Source organism: Dipodomys ordii, unplaced genomic scaffold (genome assembly GCF_000151885.1).
Source record: "Dipodomys ordii isolate 6190 unplaced genomic scaffold, Dord_2.0 Scaffold60, whole genome shotgun sequence".
Taxonomy (NCBI): Eukaryota; Metazoa; Chordata; class Mammalia; order Rodentia; family Heteromyidae; genus Dipodomys; species Dipodomys ordii.
The window spans coordinates 9,824,791-9,848,545 of record NW_012267276.1 but is presented as its reverse complement, the minus strand read 5'-3'; the positions used below and the strand labels follow the sequence as shown (position 1 = coordinate 9,848,545).

General features: G+C 41.5%; 1 protein-coding gene across 1 annotated transcript in view; it reads right to left on the bottom strand.

The window, feature by feature from the left end:
- Positions 1 to 16,532: 16,532 nt before the first annotated feature.
- Positions 16,533 to 23,755, bottom strand: part of Tnip3 (TNFAIP3 interacting protein 3) — a 79,634-nt gene continuing 72,411 nt past the window's right edge. The window contains exons 13-14 of the mRNA XM_013022115.1: positions 22,550 to 22,605; positions 16,533 to 17,023 (exon numbers count right to left, since the gene is read on the bottom strand). Of these exons, the coding sequence (XP_012877569.1) occupies positions 16,756 to 17,023; positions 22,550 to 22,605 (324 nt within the window). The 3' untranslated portion in view covers positions 16,533 to 16,755. The remainder of the gene's footprint in view (positions 17,024 to 22,549; positions 22,606 to 23,755) is intronic.

Genomic DNA, 23,755 nt, shown 5'->3' with positions numbered 1-23,755 from the left:
TCCTGTATGTTCATTTTCACTTCTTGGATTCTCTTCCCAGTTCACATAATATCCATTAAAATACAAGTAAGACAACACAATGTTCCATTCAAGCGTGTATTGTCTTATATGGTTTCTTAAATGCCTTTTGTCTCCATAATGTGCCCTAGAACCCACAAAAACCCTATGAGAGTAAGACACTAGGAGCTCACGCCTGTAATCCAGCAAGCGAGGCTGTGGCCTGTGGAATGTCCAGTATGATGATCGGTATGAGGCCAGCTATGGTCACATACAACATTATATCCATCCTAAGGCAGTTGGACTTTGTCCTGCAAGTCATTAGAGTAACTGCTGTGTTTAAGTGAGAATAAGCAGATTTTTGTCAAGTCTGTTTGTTTGTTTTGTACTAGTTGTGGGGCTTGACCTCAGGACCTGGGTACTACTTCTGAACTCATTCCCTACCACTTGAGCCACAGCTCCATGTCTAGTATTTTTGGTGGTTAGAGATGAGAACTTCATGGACTTTCCTACCTAGGCTGCCTACAAACCATGATCCTCAGATCTTAGCCTCCTGAGTAGGTAGAATGACAGGGTCAAGTTTATTTTTGCAGCATAGAAAATGGAGTCACAGAAACCAAGACTGGATGCAGAAGACAAGTGAGAAGTTCATGGTGGTCTTAGCCAGGGTGATGGAAAAGAGATGGAGCAGAGCTTTGTGAATGATCGAGGAGGTATAATTCAGGGAAGACATTCTTGTTTCTTTGGGAAACTTGATGAATAGGAAGTACAAGCTTTCAAAATAATGAGGCACAAAGGTTTGGGTGGAGAGAGAGGAAATGTGATATTTTGGTTTTTTTCAAGATGTACTGTGCTTTGGCTGCACATAAGTATAAAGCTTGGAAGAAAAAGGAGAATGAAAATAATAAAATGAAGGTAAAAACAAAAGTGGCTCATGCCTGGAATCCTAGCTATTCAGGGGTCTGAGATCTCAGGATCCAGGGTTAAAGACAACCGAGGCAGAAAAGTCTGTGAGACTCATCTCCAATTAACCACCAACAAAACAAAACAAAACAAAAAGTCAGAAGTAGAGCTGTAACTCAAATGGTAGAGTGATAGCCTTGAGCAAAAAATGCTCAGGGATAGCACTCAGGCCCTGAGTTCGAGCCCCAGGACTGGCATATAGGCACAAAAAAGCCACTAGCCTAATATTGTTTCTGAGGTTTAGATCGCCATTCACAGAAAGTAGAGTGAGGAGATTATGGAGGGAGGAGGGTGCTGGGAGCAGGGCCTCCAGGATCACAAAGCATCACAGAAATGAAAGGGCAGACAGCGTTGTAAAGGAGAAAGCATGGTCAGCACTGTGAGACCATGGGGAGAAACCAAACAAGGAAATGTCAAAGAGATGAGCACTGGGCTTACCAAGCAGAACATGCCCAGGGGGTCCTTGTGGGATAGGTGATGAGGACGGAAGGCAGATTGCATGGAATGGAGAAGTAAGTGAAACTTCTGCGCAGGAAACCCTTTTCAAGAGTTCCAGTTGTTAAGGGAAAAAGAGAGATAAGGCACAAGTTGGAAGAGGATGCAGTCACAAAGGTTTTAGGAGAGACTGGAACATGTTTATATCTTAATGGAGAAAGCCAATACATCTAAGAGAGGAGTTAGTGGGAAGAGATGTCTGAGATAGTGTGGTAAAACTTTCAAATGGCAAGATAAATATGGACAGATCTTCACTGTCTTTCAGTTTGGATGGAAGAGGGGAAATGTATGTCAATAATTCAGTTTTCAGCCGGTAATCCTAGCTACTCAGAAGGCTACTCAGAAAACTGGAAGTGGTGCTGTAGCTCAAGTGGTAGAGCACTAGCCTTGAGCTGAAGAGCTGCGGGACAGTGCTCAGGCCCAGAGTTCAAGCCCCATGACCAACAAAATAATAATAATAGTAATCATAATCATAATTCAGTTTCAGTTTTCTAGTCAAAGACTGAATAAAGACAAATCAAAAGCCTCAAGCAGTACCTTGGAGATTGCAAATGTTTCTAATTGGGAAAGGAGTAGACCCTCACCAAGGAGGTGAATCTGAGATTTGTCTTGAAGAACTAGGAGATATAGTCTCAAGCAGAGGGAAAGCACTACTAAAGTGGAGGATGGGAAAGGAGAGTGGGTAAGATTGGAAGGAAATACAAGGTGTATAGAATAATAAGTGGCTCATGCCTATGATCCTATCTATTCAGGAGGCCGAGGTCTGAGGATCACCAACCCTGTCAGGAAAGTCCATGAGACTCCCATCTCCAATTAACTACCAAAAAGCTGGAAATGGTGCTGTGGAGCACTAGCTTTGAACATAAATGTTCAAGAACAGCGTAAAAGCCCTGAGTTCGAGCCCCAGGATTGGCACCCCCTAAAAAAAGGGGGGTGGGGGGGGAAAGATACACACATCACACCAAGGAGTTTGCCTTTGTTTTCAACATACAGTGGAAAGCGATGAGCAGATTTTTAATATTTAAGAAATAAAACACCAAGGATTCAAATTAAGACATGAAAGCATACTAAAATCAGAGGTGTATAAAATTTTGAATGCTTCAAAGACAATCATAAATCTCTGTGAGGCATTAATGAATGAAGAAAGTGGTGGTGTGGGGTGAACAAATTGAAGGCACCCGCAGTCATTCTTCCGCTGAGATAACCTAGCAAGCTGATCTCTGTTTATGCCTCCACCTCAACAGTGAATTCTGACTTAGTATCTCACCACCCATCCTCGCAGGTCCTTAATAGATGGAGCTGGCTAGCTCCAAAATGAATTCTAGGCTTCTCAAAGTACAAAGCTTTTATAAGTAACATTTACAGAGCACGGAGGACTTTGTATTTGTACATAGAATATTAAATCCAACCCTGCTGTGTGAAATTTCATTTTGGAAAAACGACGGAAAGGACGTATATCAAACTGCTCTGTTCTTTTTGAGAATGTCAGCTTATCTGAGTAAATATGTAAGAAAGATCATGGACTTGCAAAACCTATGAGGGCATGGAAAATAACTTTTAAAAAGGTATTGGTAGCTATTTCAATTTAATTTAAAACTTTTCCCTCCGCTGACAAGAAAATGAAATGATATTTTCTGTTTTGTGGGTGTGCTGGCTTGGGGCCTGGGTGCTGTCTCTGAGCTTTTTTTTGCCCAAGGGTAACATTCTACCACATAAGCCACAGCTTTACTTTCAACTTTTAGGAAGTTCATTGCAGATAAGAATCTTCCACCTTTATTTTTCCCCTAATGCTCGATAGAGAAATGGACTCATGGGGCTGGGAAGGTGGCTCAGTGGTAGAGCACTTGCCTTGCGTGCCTGAGGCCCTGGGTTCGATTCCTCAGCACCACATAAGCAAAAAGCAAAAAAAAAAAGCCGGAAGTGGCGCTGTGGCTCAAGTGGTAGAGCGCTAGCCTTGAGCTGAAGAGCTGAGGGACAGCACCCAGGCCCAGAGTTCAGGCCCCACGACCGGACCCCCCCCCAAAAAAAAAAGAAAATTGGGACTATTGACATGCAGTCTTATCATTTTGAAGGTACGTAGTAATTCATGCCCTTTTTTGAGGGGCTTGAACTCAAGGTCTGGGAGCTGTCCCTGAGCTTTTTCTTTGCTCCAAACTGTCACTCTACCACTTTGAGCCACAGCTCCACTTCTAGTTTTGGGGGTGGTTAATAAAAGATAAGAGTCTCACAGACTTTCCTTCCTTGACTGGCTTTGAACCACAATCCTCAGCTCTCAGCCTCCTGAGCAGCTAGGATTACAGGCATGAGTCACCAGTACCTGGCAATCATGCCATTTTGTTGCTCAGAACACCAGAGCGCTGACTGAAATGGAGACAGTAAAGGTATTCCAAGGATCAAGTGAAAATGAAGACTACTGGGAATGGGGTGAGATGAACTTCATTTTACACTCGGGAAAAGGTTTTGTGTAGATTTAGTTCACATCTTGAGACTTTGAGTAGAGTGGAATTTAATTTGGTAGAGGAAAATTGAAGGCAGTATGGCATTCAGTTTGTAGCATGGTTCTTTCTGGCTACTTTTAACCAAGTTCACCATCAGAATTAGAAGCTAACACACAGAGTGGAAGATTTGCACAATGTGTATTTTGAGCTCAACAAGGACTGCATTTAAAGTTGCAGACAAGGGTGGCATGGCTGCAGGGGAAATCATGGTCTCAAATCTTGTAAAAAGACAACAGGAGAGAGACTTGCAGAGCCTCTCACAAGCAGGAAAGTCATACTTATCACAGCATCAAGGGTACAGACTTTAAGTTACTAGAAAGACTTGGCCCTGCACTCTAGGGTACCCTGCATGCAGTAGGAAAGGATTTTAGGGAGTTCTGCTGCTGTGACCCTCAGCTGCTGCTAGAGGCCTCGAACCAAGGGGTCTGGACAACAGCTTGAGCAGCCAACAGGCCTTGGCCGCCTGCTCTAATCAATGATGGTTTCGCAAACGATGCAAAATGGAATTGTAGGTGATGGAGGTTTCCACCAAGATTTCAAAGGGACCTGGCCAGGCAAGGCGATGTGGGACAGGATTCATGCTGGCAGCTCCCAGGAAGGGTGAAGACCCCAGAGAGAATGCTGGGAATCTGGACAGAGGTCACGGGAGCTGCACATGGAGAGGGCTGGGCCTACACCTGCCAGAGCCTGAATGCAAGTGCACTGCGCAGGCGAACTGCTCAATCCAGTGTCATCCCTGCTGGGTTTAGGACTAGGGTCAGTTTCCTTCTTGTATTCTCCTGTTCTTCCCATTCCACATGAGTAAACTTACTCTGTGCCATTGATCTTGAAGTGTGTGACTTTGTTGTTGTTGTTAAACAGGGATTCAAGGCATTGAATCTTGAGTCTCCTTGAGTCTTGAGGCTCCTAACAGACTTGGACTGTGGACCTTTGAATGACGTTCGAACTCTTTTTAAATTTCTTTTATTGTTATTAGAAAGGTGTTGTACAGAGGGATTACTGTTAGCATAAGTCAGGTCAAGAGTATATTTCTTTTTGAACAGTGTCACCCCTTCCCTCGCTCACTCCCGTTTTTCCCTCCTTTCCCCACCCACAAGTTGTATCATCCATTTTCCACATGGTGTCCAGTGAGGGCCACTGTGCATTTGTTCACCCTTTGTTCCTCCATTTTTGTGTCTCCCCCATAGACAGATAAATGAACAATCTCTCAACTGAGGGGCTTACAGGTATATCACACCATACCTAGTTTTCAAGAATTTTTTCAAGATTTTTAGATAATGTGTATACTGTGTGTGTATACTGCGCAGGTATACTGTGTGTGTATGTGTGTGCACGTGTGTGCGCACACGCGCGTGTGTGTGTGTGTGCATACTGGTTATAGAGCTTGGAACTGGAACCTGTCTATGAGCTGTTTTGCTCAAGGCTGATGCTCTACTGCTTGAGCCACAGCTCCACTTCTAGCTCTTTGCTGATTAGCTGGAGAAAAGAGTCTCCCAGATTCTTCTGCTCAGGCTGGCTTTGAACCATGATCCTCAGATCTCAGCCTCCTGAGAAGCTAGGATGACAAGTATGAGCCATAGATGCCTGGCTCAATTTGCTTTGAAAGTAACAGTTGATAGTAGCATTTCACTATTTGCTTACTGATGGTTTTGTAGTCCTATTATTTCTTTCTTCTCAGACTGTCTTCCATTGCAATTTGATGATCTCTTGTATCTTATTTCTTTCTTTCTTTTTTCTTGTGCTGATACTGGAACTTGAACACAAGGCTTTTTATGTTTTTTAGTTTCTTTTCTATTATCATCACCATATAGTCATATAAGACATCTTCTAGTTACAATAATGTATTGTAACTTTGTAACAATTTTATATACCCTCCTCACATTCTATGTTATTGATACCACAATTTATACCTTCCTATATTGTGTACCATCAAATTATATGTATATATATACATGCTTTTTATTTTTTCTTCAATACCTTTGTCACTCAACATTTGTACTAGAGATAAAAGTTACTTGTAAGCCATAATGGGAAGATTCTGAATTTGATTACAAACTAACCTTTACCAATGTGTATTTTTCTAGTTGTCATGTTATTAACAAGTACCCTTTTAGCTTAGTTTATCATCTCTAGAAAGGCAAGTCTAGTGACAACCTATCTCAGCTTTTATTTCTCTGAGAAAGCCCTTACCTCTCCATTTTAGTTTTAACAAATTCAATATCCCTGATTGGTGCTTTTTAATCTTTCAGAAATTTGAGTATATTAATCTACTATCTGCTGGCCTACAAAATTTCTGTTGAAAGCTCACAGATAAACTTATGGAGGACTCTTTGATTAGTTGCTTTTCCCTCACTGCTTTCAGAATTCTTTTATTATTTACCTTTCATAGTTCAAATACACTCTGTCTGAGTACAGTCATCATGTTGAGCCTACTTTGGGATTTTTAAACTCTATATATCTAGATATTCATATTTATAGATGTGGGGAAACTTCAGCCATTATTTTTTCCAGTATCTTCATCTTTTTCTCTCTTATCTATCAAAAATATCTAATATATATATACAAATAATAACATACACACATATATACATATATGTATATATATATGAAATGTATGTGCGTATATAGTATATTGAAATATACCATATAAAATATTATATAATGTAAATACAATATAAATCATGAATATATTATATATAGGCTATATGTGGTATATTTTACATGGTATATACTATATAATATATTATAGACATAATATAATATATAGATATATAAATAATATTGTATTATGTATTTACATATTAATATATTATATATAAATAGTTATCACATAAATATATTGTATAGTATTACATATTATATATGCTATATATTATGTATTTATGTATAATATATATTATATTATATATTATGATGGTACCTTATAAATCTCATCCTTTTCTGAACTTCCTTACAGTCCTGACTAGTTATTTTTATGTAACCTTTCTCTGAGTTTACAAGTTTCTTTGGTCAAGTTTTCTATTGGAGTTCTCTATTGCATTTTTCACTTCATTCATTGCAGTCTTCCAAAATTTTTGCTTTGTTTCATTATGTTTATTGTATCATTTGTAGTTTGTTTTTATTTTGTTGAGGCATTGTTTTCTGACATAATTTAGTTGTCTCTCTGTGTTCTTGTTTAGCTTACTGAGCCATCTCTACACATTAATCTAAATTATTTTCTAGGCAATCTGTGGGTTTCTATTTGGGGGAAAGTCAGTTGTTGAGACTGCAGTGATTTCCTTTGCTGGCATTGTGTTTGCATGACTCCTGTGAACCCTGTGACCTTGAGTTCACATCAGCACATTGAAAGGGAGAAGCACAGCTTGTGCCTTACAGATGCATACCTTCTGCCAGGCTCCTGGGCTGGGAGAGCTGCCCCCAGCATTGCAGATGAATCTGTTTTCTGTGTCTGCTTCCGGGTTGTAACTGGGCTTATGGTTGGCAGATCTATTACCAGGGCTGTAGGAAGCCTGGTGATTCCCAAGAAGAAGAATTGTCTCTGCAATCCCAAACAAGAAGTGGCTCAGCTAAATGCAATCATGGGGCATTACTGAATCCAATGCACCGGTCCCCTAGGAGAGGACATGTGCACACCCTGGGGGACATTAGACACATGCTCACACCAGGGAAAGATCTGTGACAACGTGACGAGGATAACAGCCATCCCAAAGCCCAGGAAAGCATCCTCTGAAGAAATCCAACCTCACCAACTCCTCAATCATCAGATGCCAGGCTCCAGAATGATGAGAATACTCAGGTCCATTGTGTAAGCCAGCCACTCAGGGGTGTTTTATTATGGCCGTGTTCCTTGTTCCTTGAGAACGTCTTGTTATATAGTAGAGTTGGTATTTAGACTTAAGAGCTCATCATTTATATGCTGTGTTGAAGAAGAACATTCAAGGGGAAATTAAGGAGAGTAACTCTGATCCTGGGTGGTGAGAGAGACAGACAGTGGTTATAGAGGAAGATGTCTGAGTAGTCAGTTCTAGTAACTTCTCTATCACATGAGGCCTTCTGCCAAGTAACCTGAGTCTCTTCCTACTGTTTGAATCCAGAATCTTAAGGATTCAACTAATTTGATCCCTTCAACCCTACGTATATGTACAGCTAGTAATGGACACAAAGCTACCCTTGAAACATCAAAAGTGGCTTGGATAGATCAGGCACCAGTGGCTCATGCCTGTGACCATAGCTACTCAAGAGGCTAAGATCTAAAGATCTTGGTTCAAAGCCATCCTTAGCAAGAAAGTGCATGAGACTCAGATCTCCAATAAAACACCAAAGAAACCAGAAGTGGAGCTGTGGCCCAAGTGATAGAGCACAAGTATTGATCAAAAAAGCTAAGGGACTATACCTAGGCCCCCTAGTTCAAGGCTCAGGCCCACACACACACACACACACACACACACACACACACACACACACACACACACGGCTTAAATATTTTAATGTATTTCAAAAATAAGCCAAGAGAAAGCAGAACAACCAAAGGAAATGACATGTCATATTATTTCAGGAAAATAATGGAACATATATTTTCTGGCCATGGGCTTTTAGACTGACTGTAGGCATCGAGGATATGGAAAAGGAACATCTTTCTGTAGAGCCCTGGCAGCAATTGGTACCACAGATGGGTAGAGCTTTTACCCTGCTAGGTAGTTTATGATGATCCAAATTTAAGGGTATAGCCTGAGAATTTGCACTGCTGCAAAACTCCTTATCTAAAGTTGATGCTGCTAGACTGGCAGCTACACAGTTAAGGAACAGTGTTTGCAGTATGAGTTATATCCTTTCCTACAACAAGGACATCACTGTTTAAATGCTGAAAATCACAGTGGTGTGTGTGTGTGTGTGTGTGTGTGTGTGTGTGTGTGTGTGTGTGTGTGTGTTTTGGGGCTTGAATTCAGGGCCTGAGCAATATCTCTGAACTTTTGTGCTCAATGCTAGCTCTCTACCACTTAACCCACAACTCTACTCATGCATTTTCCTACTCAGGCTGGCTTTGAACCATGGTACTGGTGGCATGAGCTACGAGTGCTTAGCTAAAAACCACAGTTTTTAGACACACAAAGCATTATGGTAAAGCCATTGTATTCATGCATGTGTCACTCTCTTGCTAAGAAACACTAACAATTTTTGCCCAGATTGTTTACCAAAGGTTTCATAGGCAACATGATAGAAAAGATACACCAATGCTTCGAAACCACTTGCCTCCATGGGAGAAAGCTGATCCTAATCTAGCTGTACCAGACTTATGGGGTAAAGCCACACATACATGGAGGGGGTTGGACAACAAGAAATAGTTTAACATTTCTATGCAAGACTAGCAGGATCCCCTAAAGGTAAATTGGACACCCAAGTGTGCCCCATGATGAATCAGAGTGGGATGTGTGCTACAGATACCTGGGAATGAGATTGTTCCGCCTTTGAAGAGTGGAATCAAGGACAGACAATGATAGATGAGAAAGAATAGACTTCCCGGTGATGTGCTCTGGCAAGGCAGGGAACCCATGCGGACCTTTCCTGAAATCAAAAGCTTCAACGAGCTGCCCCTCCTCCACCCATTATTTAAGCAATTATTTAAGCACCTCTAGATTAAGTGGCTTCCTTAGCCACCCTCAAGTTCACTAGACACAGAAATAAGACCTGGACTCAGGGCTTCCTTTAAAAAAAAAAAGACTACCAAATGTAACTCCTCCATATAAACACCCCATGAAATGATGAACAGTTCAAGACTGAGTGGAGGGATTGCCAGTATTTGTCTGTGAAGGCTCAAGCTCTTCATTAGTCAACCTTACTCCTTCCAGTGGCTTAGTGTATTCAGCCTTGGCTATTCAGACACGGAACTCCATTGGCAAGCTAATTTGGGCCAGCAGTAGGTGACAAGACCTTTCTCAAATAGAGGAAGTTCCACCTAACAGTGCTGTTCTAAAAACAAAACAAAACAAAACAAAATAGGATTGGTTCTGGAAAAAAAAAATGTAGGCACTGAATAACTACCACCACACACACACACACACACACACACACACACACACACACACACACACACACACGAGTCTTATTAGGAATCCTGTAGGGCATCGCTCATCGCTATGGTCAGAGGGTGGAGCTCACCCTTTAAGTTCCTTTAAGAGGAAGGTTGGGATCATTGAGTTGGCTCTCAGCTCCTCTCATTAAAAGAGACTTAAATGAGGACTCCTCACTGGGAAAGGGGAGGCAGGCAGGCTGGGTGAAGGAGGAGGCTCTGCTAACAAGCCTGGCATGGGGGCTCATACAGAGAACCAGTACAATCGACTTCCTTTGTTGTTCCCACATGGACTGGTGTATGAGAGAGAAGGCCCTGACGCTTTAGTTAAGGAGATCCCAAGAAAAGAAGCCAGATGGTTGCATAAAGACTTTGTGGAGATCAATGTGGCATGGTCTCTGTTGGACCCTTTCCTAGGACTCCAGTCTTACTTGGGGGAGAAAAAAATCTGTTCTCCTTCTAGTATGCTATACTCACCTGCTGTGTCTTGAATGTGCCCATATAAATGCAAAACAACTAAAAACAATGGAGAGTGTATGCACAAAGAGATCTCAATTAGCCCTCCTCCCTCCCAGGAGGTCAGTATTCTGTTGGTGCCATTGTCTGCTATGCCTATAGGGCGGGACTAGGTAATCACAAAACCCATATGATTGGCTCAGGAAAGATTCACTCTAGCCTCTTCTTTTGTCAATCAAACTAGTGTTCTTTTAAGCACTTACCTGGAACTCAGCACTTTTATTGTCCTTCCTGTTTCCTGAGTATTTTGGTTTGTCCAAACAGGGAGAATTGCTCCATTCCTACAATATATTCCCTACCATTTGGTCTTCAGGAAGAGTGTCCATGGAAAGTGAGCACAAGAAGAAGATCCTATTAAATCTTGGTGGCCATTACTTCAGGAATCATGTGTAGATTTGAGTGTCCTTTAACATCAAGTTATCTGTTGAAAATGCTTCAGCACAAGCAGATTGAACCTGGAGCAAGAATTGGAGGATGAGGGGTTTGGGGGCTGGAAATGACGCAGTGAGGGCAGAAGGTAGAGTCCACCTTATGATTTGTGTGACTTTGAAGAGATTCCTGAAGCAATTTGTTCAGTTCTTCAAAGCAAGGCAGCAGACTTTTCAAAATATCTATTACTGACCCTAGCACTTCGTTAACTCTTCAATGTATTTTTTTTTCCTCAACCAGACTTCTTGCCATATGTTTGGCACGTGTAATAGGTCCTCTCCTATCCTTAGTCATTGCCAGAAGTTTTCAAGGTCTGATGCCAATTCATTCCCAAGATCTTAGTAGTCTTAGCGTTTGGTCTTTTGGGGAAGAATTGTGGCCAATCATCCAAGTGTGTTTCCTGTCCACTTTCACTTCAACTCTAGTCCAATGAAATATTTATTGTTCACATTACTTATTCAAATTATTGAGCAACCTTCCAATTTTGAGGGGAGGGGGGGTCAATCTTAGGAATTTTGTGCACAATTCTGTTTTGTGTGGGAAACATTGACTCAGAGGAATTGTGACAGCGGTCATCATCCAGACAGAGTGCCTCCATATCCAAGTATCACTTGTTCTAGCCAAACCTAAGTACTAGCCAAGGAAAAGCACCAGGACCACCACCAAAATGCAGACCAAGGAGCCAGGGAGGCTTCCAGACGACAAGCAAAAAGTAAACAAGATCTTGCAATTAGCAGATCTCAGAAAGAGGAAAACAAAGTCCCCTGCAACCAAGGCACTGATGCATGCACGTAGTATTTGTTTGCATACTTCTGTATGTCCCATTAGGCACCGTGATCATTGCTCATGTTTGAAGCATGTCTAAAGGCATCTGAGATGGCTTTCAGATGGAATAGATGGAATTTGAAATATCAAGGTCCCATTGTGGTCTGTGATTGATTTTTCACAGTTGGTTTTGGTCGGCCGGTCTAGCACACCCCTGAGTCTTCACCTGACAGCTCACTTTTCCCCATCTTCTCACCAGCCAGGCTCCCTAGAGAAGGCTTAGCTGAGAGGCCTTCTCTGCCTCAGTTCCCATGCTCACTTGGCAATTCTGAAGCCGCTCTGAGACACTGTCATGTGAGCAGAGACAAAGGACACATGTTTTTTCTCATATGTAGAAGTTAGATCAAAGTTATAAATGTATATGAAAATATATTCATGGTCATATGCAGATAGACACAAACAAATTGACCAAAGTATGGTCTATGCAGAGGAGGAGTCCAGTGGTGTAACTCCTTTGAACAACCAGCTTAACAGTTTAACAAAATGAGTATCTGGAAGCTGAGACTTGTGTGTTGGAAGGAGGGGAGATCAGGGGAAGGGAACGGATGAATGAGAAGGAAGGTGGGTGAATAAGGTCATCATATTCAATGTACATGTATGCAAATGAAACCAGGTGACTTGAGGAGATAGGTGGGGTGGGGAGAGACGGAGGAGAACAATGCAAGGGTTGACATTGACCAAGATGCATTGCACTCATAAACTGACATGTTGAATGGAAACTCCTGTGTACAACTACTTAGATCATATTTTTTTTTTCAAAAAGACAAAAATTAGGATCACTCTGAATGTGATGCCCTAAACGAGGGGGAGGCCATCTTAGAGCTAGGCACCTAAACTAATGTGACAGTTGTCCTCAGAGGAAGAAGACATCTGAGCATGCCGTCGATTGGGGAGATATTGAAATAAGGATGCTGGGTCTAAGTAACATTGCCTTCTCCCTACCGCCATCCTAGCACCTTGATGGGTGGTGTGGGCTTTCCACCAGTTCTGAAAAACCAAAGAGGTAAAATAGGCCATGCTTTGCATTGCAGATGCACCATATTTTTTGCCCCAGGAAAGTTTTGCTCCAGAGAATGCTCCCTGTGATTGTTCCCTCAGATGGTTTGCTTTGCTCACTCTTGGTTGTTCCCCTAGATGGTTTGCTTTGCTTATGGAAAACACTGCTGTTAAGTTTGGTCTTCTACCCCAATCATGTGGTTTTTGCCTTTATAAACTTTGTGCTATAGATCTTTGGGATAGGAGCCCACTTGCAGTTGCCAGCTTTCCAATGAAGACTCCCAATTCAACCTCTCACAACTGATACCTTACAGCAGTATTAATAATGTTGCATAATACCATACTTATGCTGTGATGACAATGTAGTTTCTGAGGCACTGCTGAAATATATCTATTGTTAATACCTGCTATTTTTTAATATCTACTATATGCCAAGTAACTTGAGTACATTAATCTTTCCAAATCTCAGGCTCATAGATTTTTGTGGCTTTAAAAATTTTGAGCTAGGGGTGTCTTCGATTAAGATGCATTATACTCATAAATTGACATGTTGTATTAAGACCCCTTTATATAACTACTTAATTTTAAAAATATCATTCAGCACTGGTGGCTTCCACCTGTAACCCTGGCTACTCAGGAGGCTGAGATCTGAAAACCAGAGTCCAAAGAGAGCCCACACAAGAAAGTCTGTGAGTCTCTTATCTTCAGTTAACCATCAAAAAGCCAGAAGTAGAGCTGTGGCTCAAGGGGTAGAACACAAACCTTGAATGAGAAAGCTCAGGGACAGGGTCAAGGCCCTGAGTTCAAGTCCCAGAACTTCACATAAAGAATGAAAAGAAAAAGATTTAATATATCTAAAAAAGTGTTTGAGTAGGCCGGGCACTGGGCACTGGTGGTTCACGCCTGTAATCCTAGCTACTCAGGAGGCTGAGATCTGAGGATCACAGTTCAAAGCCAGCCCGGGCAGGAGAGACTGTGAGACTCCTATCTCCAATAAACCACCAGAAAACCGGAAGTCGTGCTGCAGCTCAAGTGGTAGAGCGCTTGCCTTGAGCTGAAGAGCTGAGGGACAGCGCCCAGGCCCAGAGTTCAAGCCCCACGACCGACCAAAAAAAAAGTGTTTGAGTAAAGTTCCTGAAAGTGTTCCTGTCCTACAAGGAAGGGTTAATGTCAAACACGAATCTTTCCAATTTCAATCCCATGCGTTTCCCAAAATAACTCTTCACCAAGATTATTATTTATCTTTAAATCTAAAAGAAAAAATATTTTAATATGTTTGGGACATAGAGTAGGTCTTTTTTCAGTACTGGGGTTTGATCTCAATCTGGAGGCAGCTTGCTTACCAGCATTCTGCCAGTTGAGCCACACCTCCAGCCCTGCTTTTGGCTGTTTATTTTGGAGATGGCGTCTTGTACAAGTTTTTGTTTCAAACAGCAACCCCCTAGATCTCAGCCTCCTGAAAAGTTAGAATTACAAATGTAAGCCACCACTGCCTCATTTCAATGATATCTTTTTGTTTTAAATTTTTGAGAGGCATAATCTATTATAATAGGAAGTTACAATAATTAATGTTTTTCCCTTGAGTGCATTGATAGGCCTGATTTCACTAATTCACAACTTTTTTTAAAAAAAAGAGTATTGCTCTACAAAATTTAGATCCCCAATGGATGCCATCCTTATTTTAAATAAAACCAACCTATGTATTTTCTACATTTATGACACCAAAATCTACTGGTAAATTTTGCCGGCCTTGAAGTTTTTCTCACATTCCCATAGGCTGTGCTCAGTGGCGGCATCTGCTGTAGGCACGTGATACTGCAGTCTAATATCATTAGGAACGAATGTTTTAGAAAAGGAAGAAAATGATGTGTCAAGCTTTAGTCGGACAGAATACATGTTTCTGGAGCAGTAAGGTGTAATTAAGTGGTCACAGAGATAATTTCCACCTCTCAATTTTATTTAATATTTGTGTATTAACACGAATATTGATGTTTTAATGTTTTTGGTGCCAGTCCTGGGGCTTGAACTCAGCGCCTAGGCACCGTCCCTGAGCTATTTTACTCAAGGCTAGCACTCTACCACTGCAGCCTCAGCTGCCCTTTTCAGTGTTTTTGGTGCTTAATTGGAGATAAGAGTCTCACAGACTTCCCTGCTACAGCTGGCTTCAAACCTCAGTCCTCAGATCTCAGCCTCCTGAGTAACTAGGATGACAGATGTGATCCATCAGCACCTGGCTCACTTTAAGGTGTCATTAAAACTATAAATATATCACTCAGGAATAAGGTATTTGTAATTGCTTTACAAATTGCTAACACATTTTAAAACCGGTTTCGTAAAACTTAATATACTTCAATCAATATGTTATTTGAACATTGACACGAAAGAGATGACTGGAAAATAAATTAAAAGAGGAAAAATGCAATGTTCAAACAATTCACAAATGATAATCCATTAGCTTCTCATATTTTGGTTTGTACAGGATGGATTGTTATCTGATATTGTTCCTTTGTAGGTTAATTTTATTTTTAGCTGAGTTGATATAGCAATTCATTTTACTTGTTTATTTGTTTTTTTTTTATTTTACTTATTTATTTTGCCAGTACTGGGGCTTGAACTCAGGGCCTGGGCACTGTCTCTGAGCTTTTGTGCCCAAAGCTAGTGCTCTAGCATTTTGAGCCACAGCTCTATTTCTGGCTTTTTGGTAGTTGATTGGAGATGAGTCTCATAGAGTTTCCTTCCTGGGCTGCCTTTGAACTCTGATCCTCATATGTCAGCCTCCTGAGTAGCTAGGACTACAGGTGTGAGTCACTGGCATGGAAATTTTTAAAGCATTTATGATTATGATCTTTATGATCCATTTTATTTTTCGAATATGTCCACACACCTTCGTTATCAGGGCCTTCTGTTTGAGTCAGGACACACCTTTTGATTTGTGTTTTGATTCTCTTTCATTCACTCTCAGCTCCAGCATTGTTACTATTCTGGTTGGATTTTTCTGCAGATGGCTTTGCCCTTGCTCTGCCAGTCACCAGGCTGGCTTCTCCATCCTCTGCTACTGGGGGTGCTCCTTCAGACTTTGTCTCCTGTACCCTGTGGGCGCCCTCCCCTGCCTTGCTCCTTCTAACCTGTTCTATCCTCTTGAAACAAAGTCCCTGGCTAAAGCATGATCATTACCTTTTCAGTATTTGGTCTAATCTTGTCTTAAGCACATTGTATCTAAACTTCCTCAAGAATAACTACTTTCTTTAATTTCTGTTGTGAAGAGCTAAATGTTTAATAACCACTATTTTTGGGGTGTTAATTCTATTTTTGTTCCCTTTACCAGCATGACTTACAACCTGATGATGGAGACAGCTCCTAAGTTGAATGTTGCCACTTGCAGCCTTAAATGAAAAGTCCTGTGCCAAGAACTAAATCTGACAACCCATCTTCCACAGTTCTCATGATTATTTCTTCCAGAAAATTCTTCCTGCTTAGCTTTTAGTTAGCTTGCACCACCAAGCACTTGTGAGGAAATATTGTCCTAAAGAAAACTCTTCATCACCAGAGCTCAGTGGTGGAGTGCTTGCTGCATGCATGAACCCCTGGGTTCGATTCCTCAATACCACATAACCAGAAAAGGCTGGGAGTGGCACTGTGGCTCAAATGGTAGGGTGCTAGCCCTGAGCTGAAGAGCTGAGGGACAGTGTCCAGGCCCAGAGTTCAGGCCTCATGACCGACAAAAAGGAAAAGAAAACTCTTCATCATAGCAGTAAGCAGAAGGGAGCTTACAGTCATAAACATAGAGTGTCAAACATTTGATATGTACTTTGCTTTATATCAGACTCGTAAAAGATCGTTTTCTTGTCCTTTTTCAGTTGTAAAACCAGGTTCTTTCAAGTTCATACCAAGTACAATCAGAACCTGGCTGTAGCTGATTGTAGAGACTGAGAACTTTACAAATCCAAGAGTGACAGGCTGGAGAGAGCTTCAAGGAGAGGCGTCAAGCTTCATATTAATGGAACAGGAAATTGTATCTGATTGGACTGTAATGGGGCTCCTCTGACCAATCAGGATCTCAGTTCCAGTGGCCTTCTCTGCTGAAAGGGAGTCAAACATAGGTAATCCAGTAGAAGATGCGCAGTCCTGGCAGAAACAAGCCACAGCTGCAATCCTACTGGAGGCCTTGCAACAAGCCTTCATCGCCTGTCCTCTACTGGAGGAAGTTTCTACTGATGGACTTCCTTTTCTGAGAAGCCTATGAGAAACAGCAGAATAATGTTTCAGATTAAGATTTAAGTGCATACTTCTCTTCTTCTGGCTTAGGGCTGACAAATTTCTAGGCTGGCAAAAAAAAAAAGTGGTAGGGAATTTTATTCATGAGCTCCCCACAAGCTTATACCGAGTCATCAAGAAACAGGAAATGGGGAGGTTGTTAGGTTAAGCATTGAAATATGCTTACCAGTTTGTGAAATCAGTTGTGGCCTAGTTTTAACCATGCCTGAAATGGAATGTTCCCCATTGTAATCCTCATTCTCACTGGTGGTCCTGTAGTTTAGGCCTTTGCTTATGAAAGGAACTCATTTCTATTGCTGTTCAAATCAATATATGATAACTAGCCAAATGAACCTGAGCATGTATGTTACAATGTGGTATTGGGGATGAATACCATAGCACATAGCTGTAATCCTAGCCTTTGGGGGGGGCAGAGGTAGGAGGACTATGAGGGTCAAGGGCAGTCTGGACTAGATAGCAAGACCCTGCCTCAAAAACAAAATGTCACTGGCTATCCTGTCAAACCCATTGAAAAGAGCCCAGTTCTAACCATGAAGACTAATGTACAATTTGGGGTGTATTTTTGTAGTACTAGGAGAGAATGCCATAAATGAATATCCAAAGAAGATAAAAATAAAAGGATTTACCCATGACAGAAAAAAAGGAATAAAAATACCAAGGATAAAAGTGTTTTTCTTTGTTCATGACAACTTAAAAATACATTGAAAGTTCTGTATTTGCTGCTTTGCATTTGATATGTGAAAGACATTCCAAATTCATACTCTACTGTCTGGTCTCTCTATTTCCTGCTTCTTACTTATTTTTTTTCATACTGACAGACACTCAAGAGTTTCCAAGGTACCCTACCTATTTCTTCAACGTAACAATGATCTATAATGGTGAGACAGAAAAGTAGTTACAAAAAAAGATACAAACCACCACGGCTGGCTCATGCCTGTCATCCTAGCTACGCAGGAGGCTGAGATCTAAGCACTGAGATTTGAAGCCAGCTGAGGCAAGACAAGTCTGTGAGACTCTTATCTCCATTTAACCTCCACCAAAGAGGGAAAAAGGCAGAATTGGAGCTGTGGATCTAGTAGTGGAATGCCAATCTTGAGAAAAATGTTCAGTGACAGTGGCCCTAAGTTCAAGCATCAGGACTGACACAGACACACACAGACACACACATACTGACATAAATAAAAAAAAAAAACTAAAGACATTGGATTGCAGAACAGGACCATCAGAATTCATATGGAAAAAAATACGCAAATTTTATTACTATTGTATTTTACTTAATATACAGTATAGGAAAGTTCATCTTATGTAGGGGTCACAATAATACATTCTAGCCAATAACTAGATGAGTGGACTTGGAAAAGTTTCTGGGTCTCACATTTTCAAACAAAAAAAGAGCACTCATTAGTAGAACTGATAAGCAGTTTTGATAAAATAGTGCATGTACTATACAAAGCACCTAAAATAGTGTCTGGCATGCAGGTAATGTTATATGCTGTATTGGGTTGCTCTAAAAAGCATATATCAAACCCTAAATTCTGGAACCTTTGAATATCATCTTTTTATAAACAAAGAGTCTTTGCAGATATAATCCGATCAAGAGGACACCATACTGGGGTAGGTTGAGCCTTAATCCTGTAGGATTTCTGTATTGAAAAGAAAGGAAAAGTTGGACATAACCATGAGAAGAGGAAGGAAGAGATAGGAGCCAAGCTGACACATAAAATGCCTGGCAGTACCAGAAGAAGAAAAAAGAAATGGTTCTGAAGGGATTGTGATCTTGCAATTTAAACTTTCAGCCTTCAGAATTACAGATAGTAAGTTTCTGCATGTGTGTGTGTGTGTGTGTGTGTGTGTGTGTGTGTGTGTGTAAGTATGCAGATCCTGGGGCTTGAACTCAGGGCCTGGGCACTATCCTTGAACATTTTTGCTCAAACATGGTGCTTTATCACTTGGGTCACCCTCCACTTCTGGCTTTTCAGTTTATTGGAGATAAAGAGTCTCATGGCCTTTCCTGACCAGGCTGATTTTAAACTGTGATCCTCAGATCTCAGTCTCCTGGGCAACTAGGATTAAAGGTGTGAGCCACCATTGCCTGGCTAAAAGATAAATATTTTTAAAGCTATTTAAGTTGGTACACAGGATGGATTTTTATTTTAATTTTGTATTTGTGGAGACTCTTATGCAATATTTTATGTATCTCAGGACGATATTTTTCTAGGCAGACAAAAGTGAGTAGGTCTCATATGCCAGCCACAAAGTTTCATTTTTACATATTTTACTTAGTTTCTAAAGACCATCTCAATTCATCTCTAATTTATGTGATTATTAACTTCTGTAACATTGGTTTAGCAAGAATTCGGTAGTGGTGTTTAAATGGCCCTATGACATTACTGAATTTCCTACCAAGTAATTGTGTTTTCTAGTGACTAACTAGCAACTCAAGGAGAAAAATCAATGTGCATTTCAAACCAACACCAACTGGGAAATAATAAGTGAGTGTGATGCAGTTATTATACAACAATGGATTTTGCAAACACAGACATTATGCAATAATCACTCTGGTTAATGTTGTGTCTTTCTAATAAAACTACTCCCTCCTGGTTGAACCCTAAGAACTTCATTGAAACTACTGCTGTAGTAGAAAGCAAAGAAAAAAAAACAAACAGGAATCATCAATCGCTTTCCAATAATACCTGGTATCCTCATCCAGTTTCTTCTCTGTGATTCTAACTCAGGAGATAAAACAGCATCCTCTGGTTGCCATAGTCACGTGAGACCAGCCCACCAATTTGTCCCTGACAGAGGACTTCCTGAACTCCTCTCCACTTCCTCCTTATGAACACCAGAAAGCAGTGATAAAAGGCCCGGTGGGCTATACAAGGCCACATTCCAATAACGAGGGTGTTTGTTCAACAAAATAAAATTCCCCTTGACCGCCCATGCGCAGTTCTGCACTTGGCTGTCATTAGGGGAACTTTTAGGAAAGATTCCTAATGATGGCCCGATGTTTACGCACAGAACAGCATTAATATCGTTATAACAGAATGCATTGTGGGAAGAGACATGAACACTGGAAACAGTTACGAGACATGCTCAGTCAAAACATCCATCATGGAGGACCCTTCTTGTGGAAGGGATCCTCTGAGATGCTTTGGTAAGCTCAAATCAGCCTGAAATTGCCCCAGGCTTTATGAGGAAGGGAGGTGGCTCGCTCGCTCAGCCTGCACACGTGCCATGGCTTCCTCTTACTTTGGTTCCTTCTTTGATCGTCATTTCCATCAGCCTGTGTCTCTCTCATTACTTGTGTGCTTTCTGCTCAGTTCTTTGTTTGATACACTGAGAACTTGGGTCATGATGTCACTGTATGCTATGGCCTCTGCCACTCTGCACAACTCCAGGAGGCTGAATTTACTGTACTACCATGAGCTACACCCAAGATTTGAAATATTCATAACCCACAAAATGACTTGCTAGCTCCCTACTTCTAGTTCATAATGGCTTCCTTGCATTAAAAATCTAATTTTGAAGAGGATTTTTTTCTTTGTTGCCGTTTTTGTTTTCTCTGTTTCTCTTGTTTATTCATTTATCTGTCTTTGGAAGGGTAGGAGGGGCATAGAAATGGAGGAACAAAGGGTAAACAAATGCAGCAGTGGTGCTCACTAGACACTATGCTGAAATTGAACTATACAACTTGGAGAGGAGGAGGGTCAGAAGGGAAAAACTGGGAGAAAAGGAGGGGAAAGGTGACATTGTTCAAAAAGAAATTTACATATTACCTGATTCATGTAACTGTAAACCCTTGTATACTGCCTTTACAATAACAACAACAACAAAAAAAGCAAAAACAAATCTAACTTTGGAGCCAGGTGCCAGTAGCTCATGCCTGTAATATTAGCTATGGGCAGATCACTGCTTGTGGCCAGCTTGGACAGAGAAGTATACAAGACTCTAACTTCAATATAGCCAGCAAAAAATAGAGCTGGAGTTTTAGCTAGACTGATAAGAGTACCAGCCAAGCAAGCATAAGGCTCCGAATTCAAATCGCAGTATTGCCAAAAAGAAAAAAGTAAAATTAGAGGCTGGGGTTGCCTATTATTCCAGCATATTGGGGAAGCAGAGGTAGGAGGGTATCAACCAAGACCACCCCAGAGAAATACTGAGAGCAAAATGGGGGAGGGACGTGGCCTTGCAAATGTGAAGCCTTGAGTTCAAACCCCAATCCCCCCCCAAACCAACAAACATGCCAATAAATGTGTATGAGCTCAGTTCTGAGTTAAATGTCATAGCATGGCTGAAATTTGAAGATCGCTCCTTTTGGTGGTTCTAGATAGATTCAAATCTTTAAAATTAACAGAGTGGAGTTGTAGGTTGTGTGTCACTGGAGACTTTAAATATACAATACTTGTGTATTTTTGTGGGGGTGCCAGTCGTAGGGTTTGAACTCAGGGCCTGGACATGGTCCCTGAGTTTTGTGCTCAAAGCTGGTGCTCTACACAGCTGTACTTCCACTTTTTTTGGTAGTTAATTGAAGATAAGAGTCTCACAGACTTTCCTGCCAGGGTTGGCTTTGAACCATGATCCTCCTATTTCAGCCTCTTGAATAGCTACAAGTATGAGCCACCAATGCCTAGCTCACGTCTGACTTTGTTGTTGGTGGTGGTGGTCATGGAGCTAGAATTCAGGGCCTGGGCACTGTTCTTGAGCACTGTTGCTCAAGGCTAGCACTCTCTAATCTCAGCCTCCTGAGTAGCTAGGAGTACAGGCATGTGCCACCTGTGCCCGGCTCTGACTTTAGATTGTGCATGAGAACAGAAGTAGGGTTCGAATTATAACTTAGCTTCTATAGCCCCCTCCCGGGTGGCCTTGTGAGACTGTCCAAACAAGTAGTAGAAAATACAGCCTTTTCTGGAGTGAAGGAGGAGAAGGGAAACCCAAAATTAAAAAGTAGTATCCGTTGTATCTTACAGGGAACTCTTAGGTTTTATTTCCCAGCATGGTGGTGAGGTAGAGTTGGGATGTGCTGTGAGCTCTGTCTCAGAACCTGACATCCAGTCCTAAGGGAGCTCAGGGCTGAGCTCTGCCTGCCTCTGTCTGCCTGCCAACTACGTACAGCACATCTGCCTCCAGGCTCACCCTGGAGCAGCGGCTACGCAGCTGGGCTTTGTAGCAACAGTACAGTGTTTTGCTGTCAGGCTCACAACTCCACTTTAGGTTTTCCTTTCTGACCCCCAGTGGAATTCTGACTCTGGGTTGGAACAGGAACAGAAATCAGGATGGCAAGCCACACACATCTGCACTGGGATATTCATCTCGGCCTTCATGAGTTCAAGTTAACACCCCAGGTGCGTGACGTTGGAATTGTACGTGTAGCACAGCTCTGCGGTAAGCCCTCTCTGAGCACAAATGAATGCGTGTTGAGTAAACAGCCCCCCAAAGACCCCACTCACTTGTCAGCATGGAGGAATGTGCAGTGCAGCTGTGGACTTACCTCGGTCTGGTGTGGAACATCTGGCAGAAGGCGTTCAGGAGCGCACCGCTGGCAGTCTGGCTGTGTGGAACAACAGAACATGATTATAACAGCATGGACTTCAAACAAAGCAGAGTGGATCACGAACGCTTACACAAACGTAGGAAGCAGGAGACACACAAGCCGTTCCTGTCCATCCCCCGCCTGTCTCACCCCCATTTCCCTCCCTCTTCATCTCAGTTCCTACATTCTCTCGGTGCTCAGCTAGAACGTCTGGGACTTTGGGGCAGTAGTCTGTGTTCTTCTTTCTTTTTCTTTTTTTTTTTTTGAAACAGATATGTTTTACAAAAGAATAAACACTTTTGTAAAAACCTACAATAGCCATACATAAAACAAGGCAACCAACCATCAATAAACACTGTCTTTAAAGCCCTCACCCTGCAAGCGGTGAGAAGCCCAAGAAACAAAGGAATTCAAATTTAGCATATGCTAGACAATCAAAGAAGAAATTGAAGCTATCATGAGAATGTGAGAAAGTTTGGGATGGACAGCAAGGCCGATCTCTGTGCTGTGTTACCTTTTTTCCAGATGCTGTTGTCTAAATTGCTCAGACTTTCGACAAAAGGAATTCGATTTTTCTCCTGGAACTTTCTCTTAGGTTTATACTACAGAAGAATATTTAGATGCTGCCAGTGGGTGGCTCCCACCTGTAATCCTAGCTACCTAGAAGGCTGAGATCTGAGGATCACAGTTTGAAGCCAGCCTAGGCAGAAAAGTCCATGAGAATTTTGTCTCATTATCCAGCAAAAAGCCAGAAGTAAAGCGGCTGAAAAGTAAAGTGGCTGAAATGGTAGAATTATAACCTTGAACACAAAAGCTCAGGGAGAGTGCCCAGTCCTAAGTTCAGGCCTCAGGACTAACACACACACACACACACACACACACACACACACCAGCTACCTAAGCTCTTAGTTCCATTTGCCCTATGAAAGAACTAGAAGATGAAATGAGATTGCCTCTGTTGTTGTAATCATCTCACTTATTTTTAGATGTCTCAAGTAACACAGGATAAGTATTGTGAGTCCTGGCTTTGTATTACACTAGAGCAACCCAAAGAATGGAAAATATACTGTGATTTTACCTACACTGCTAGATGTGATTTAATTCAGGCTTTGATGTAAATAAGAAACATGACATATTATTTTAAAATTAGCTCTGAGCTTTGAG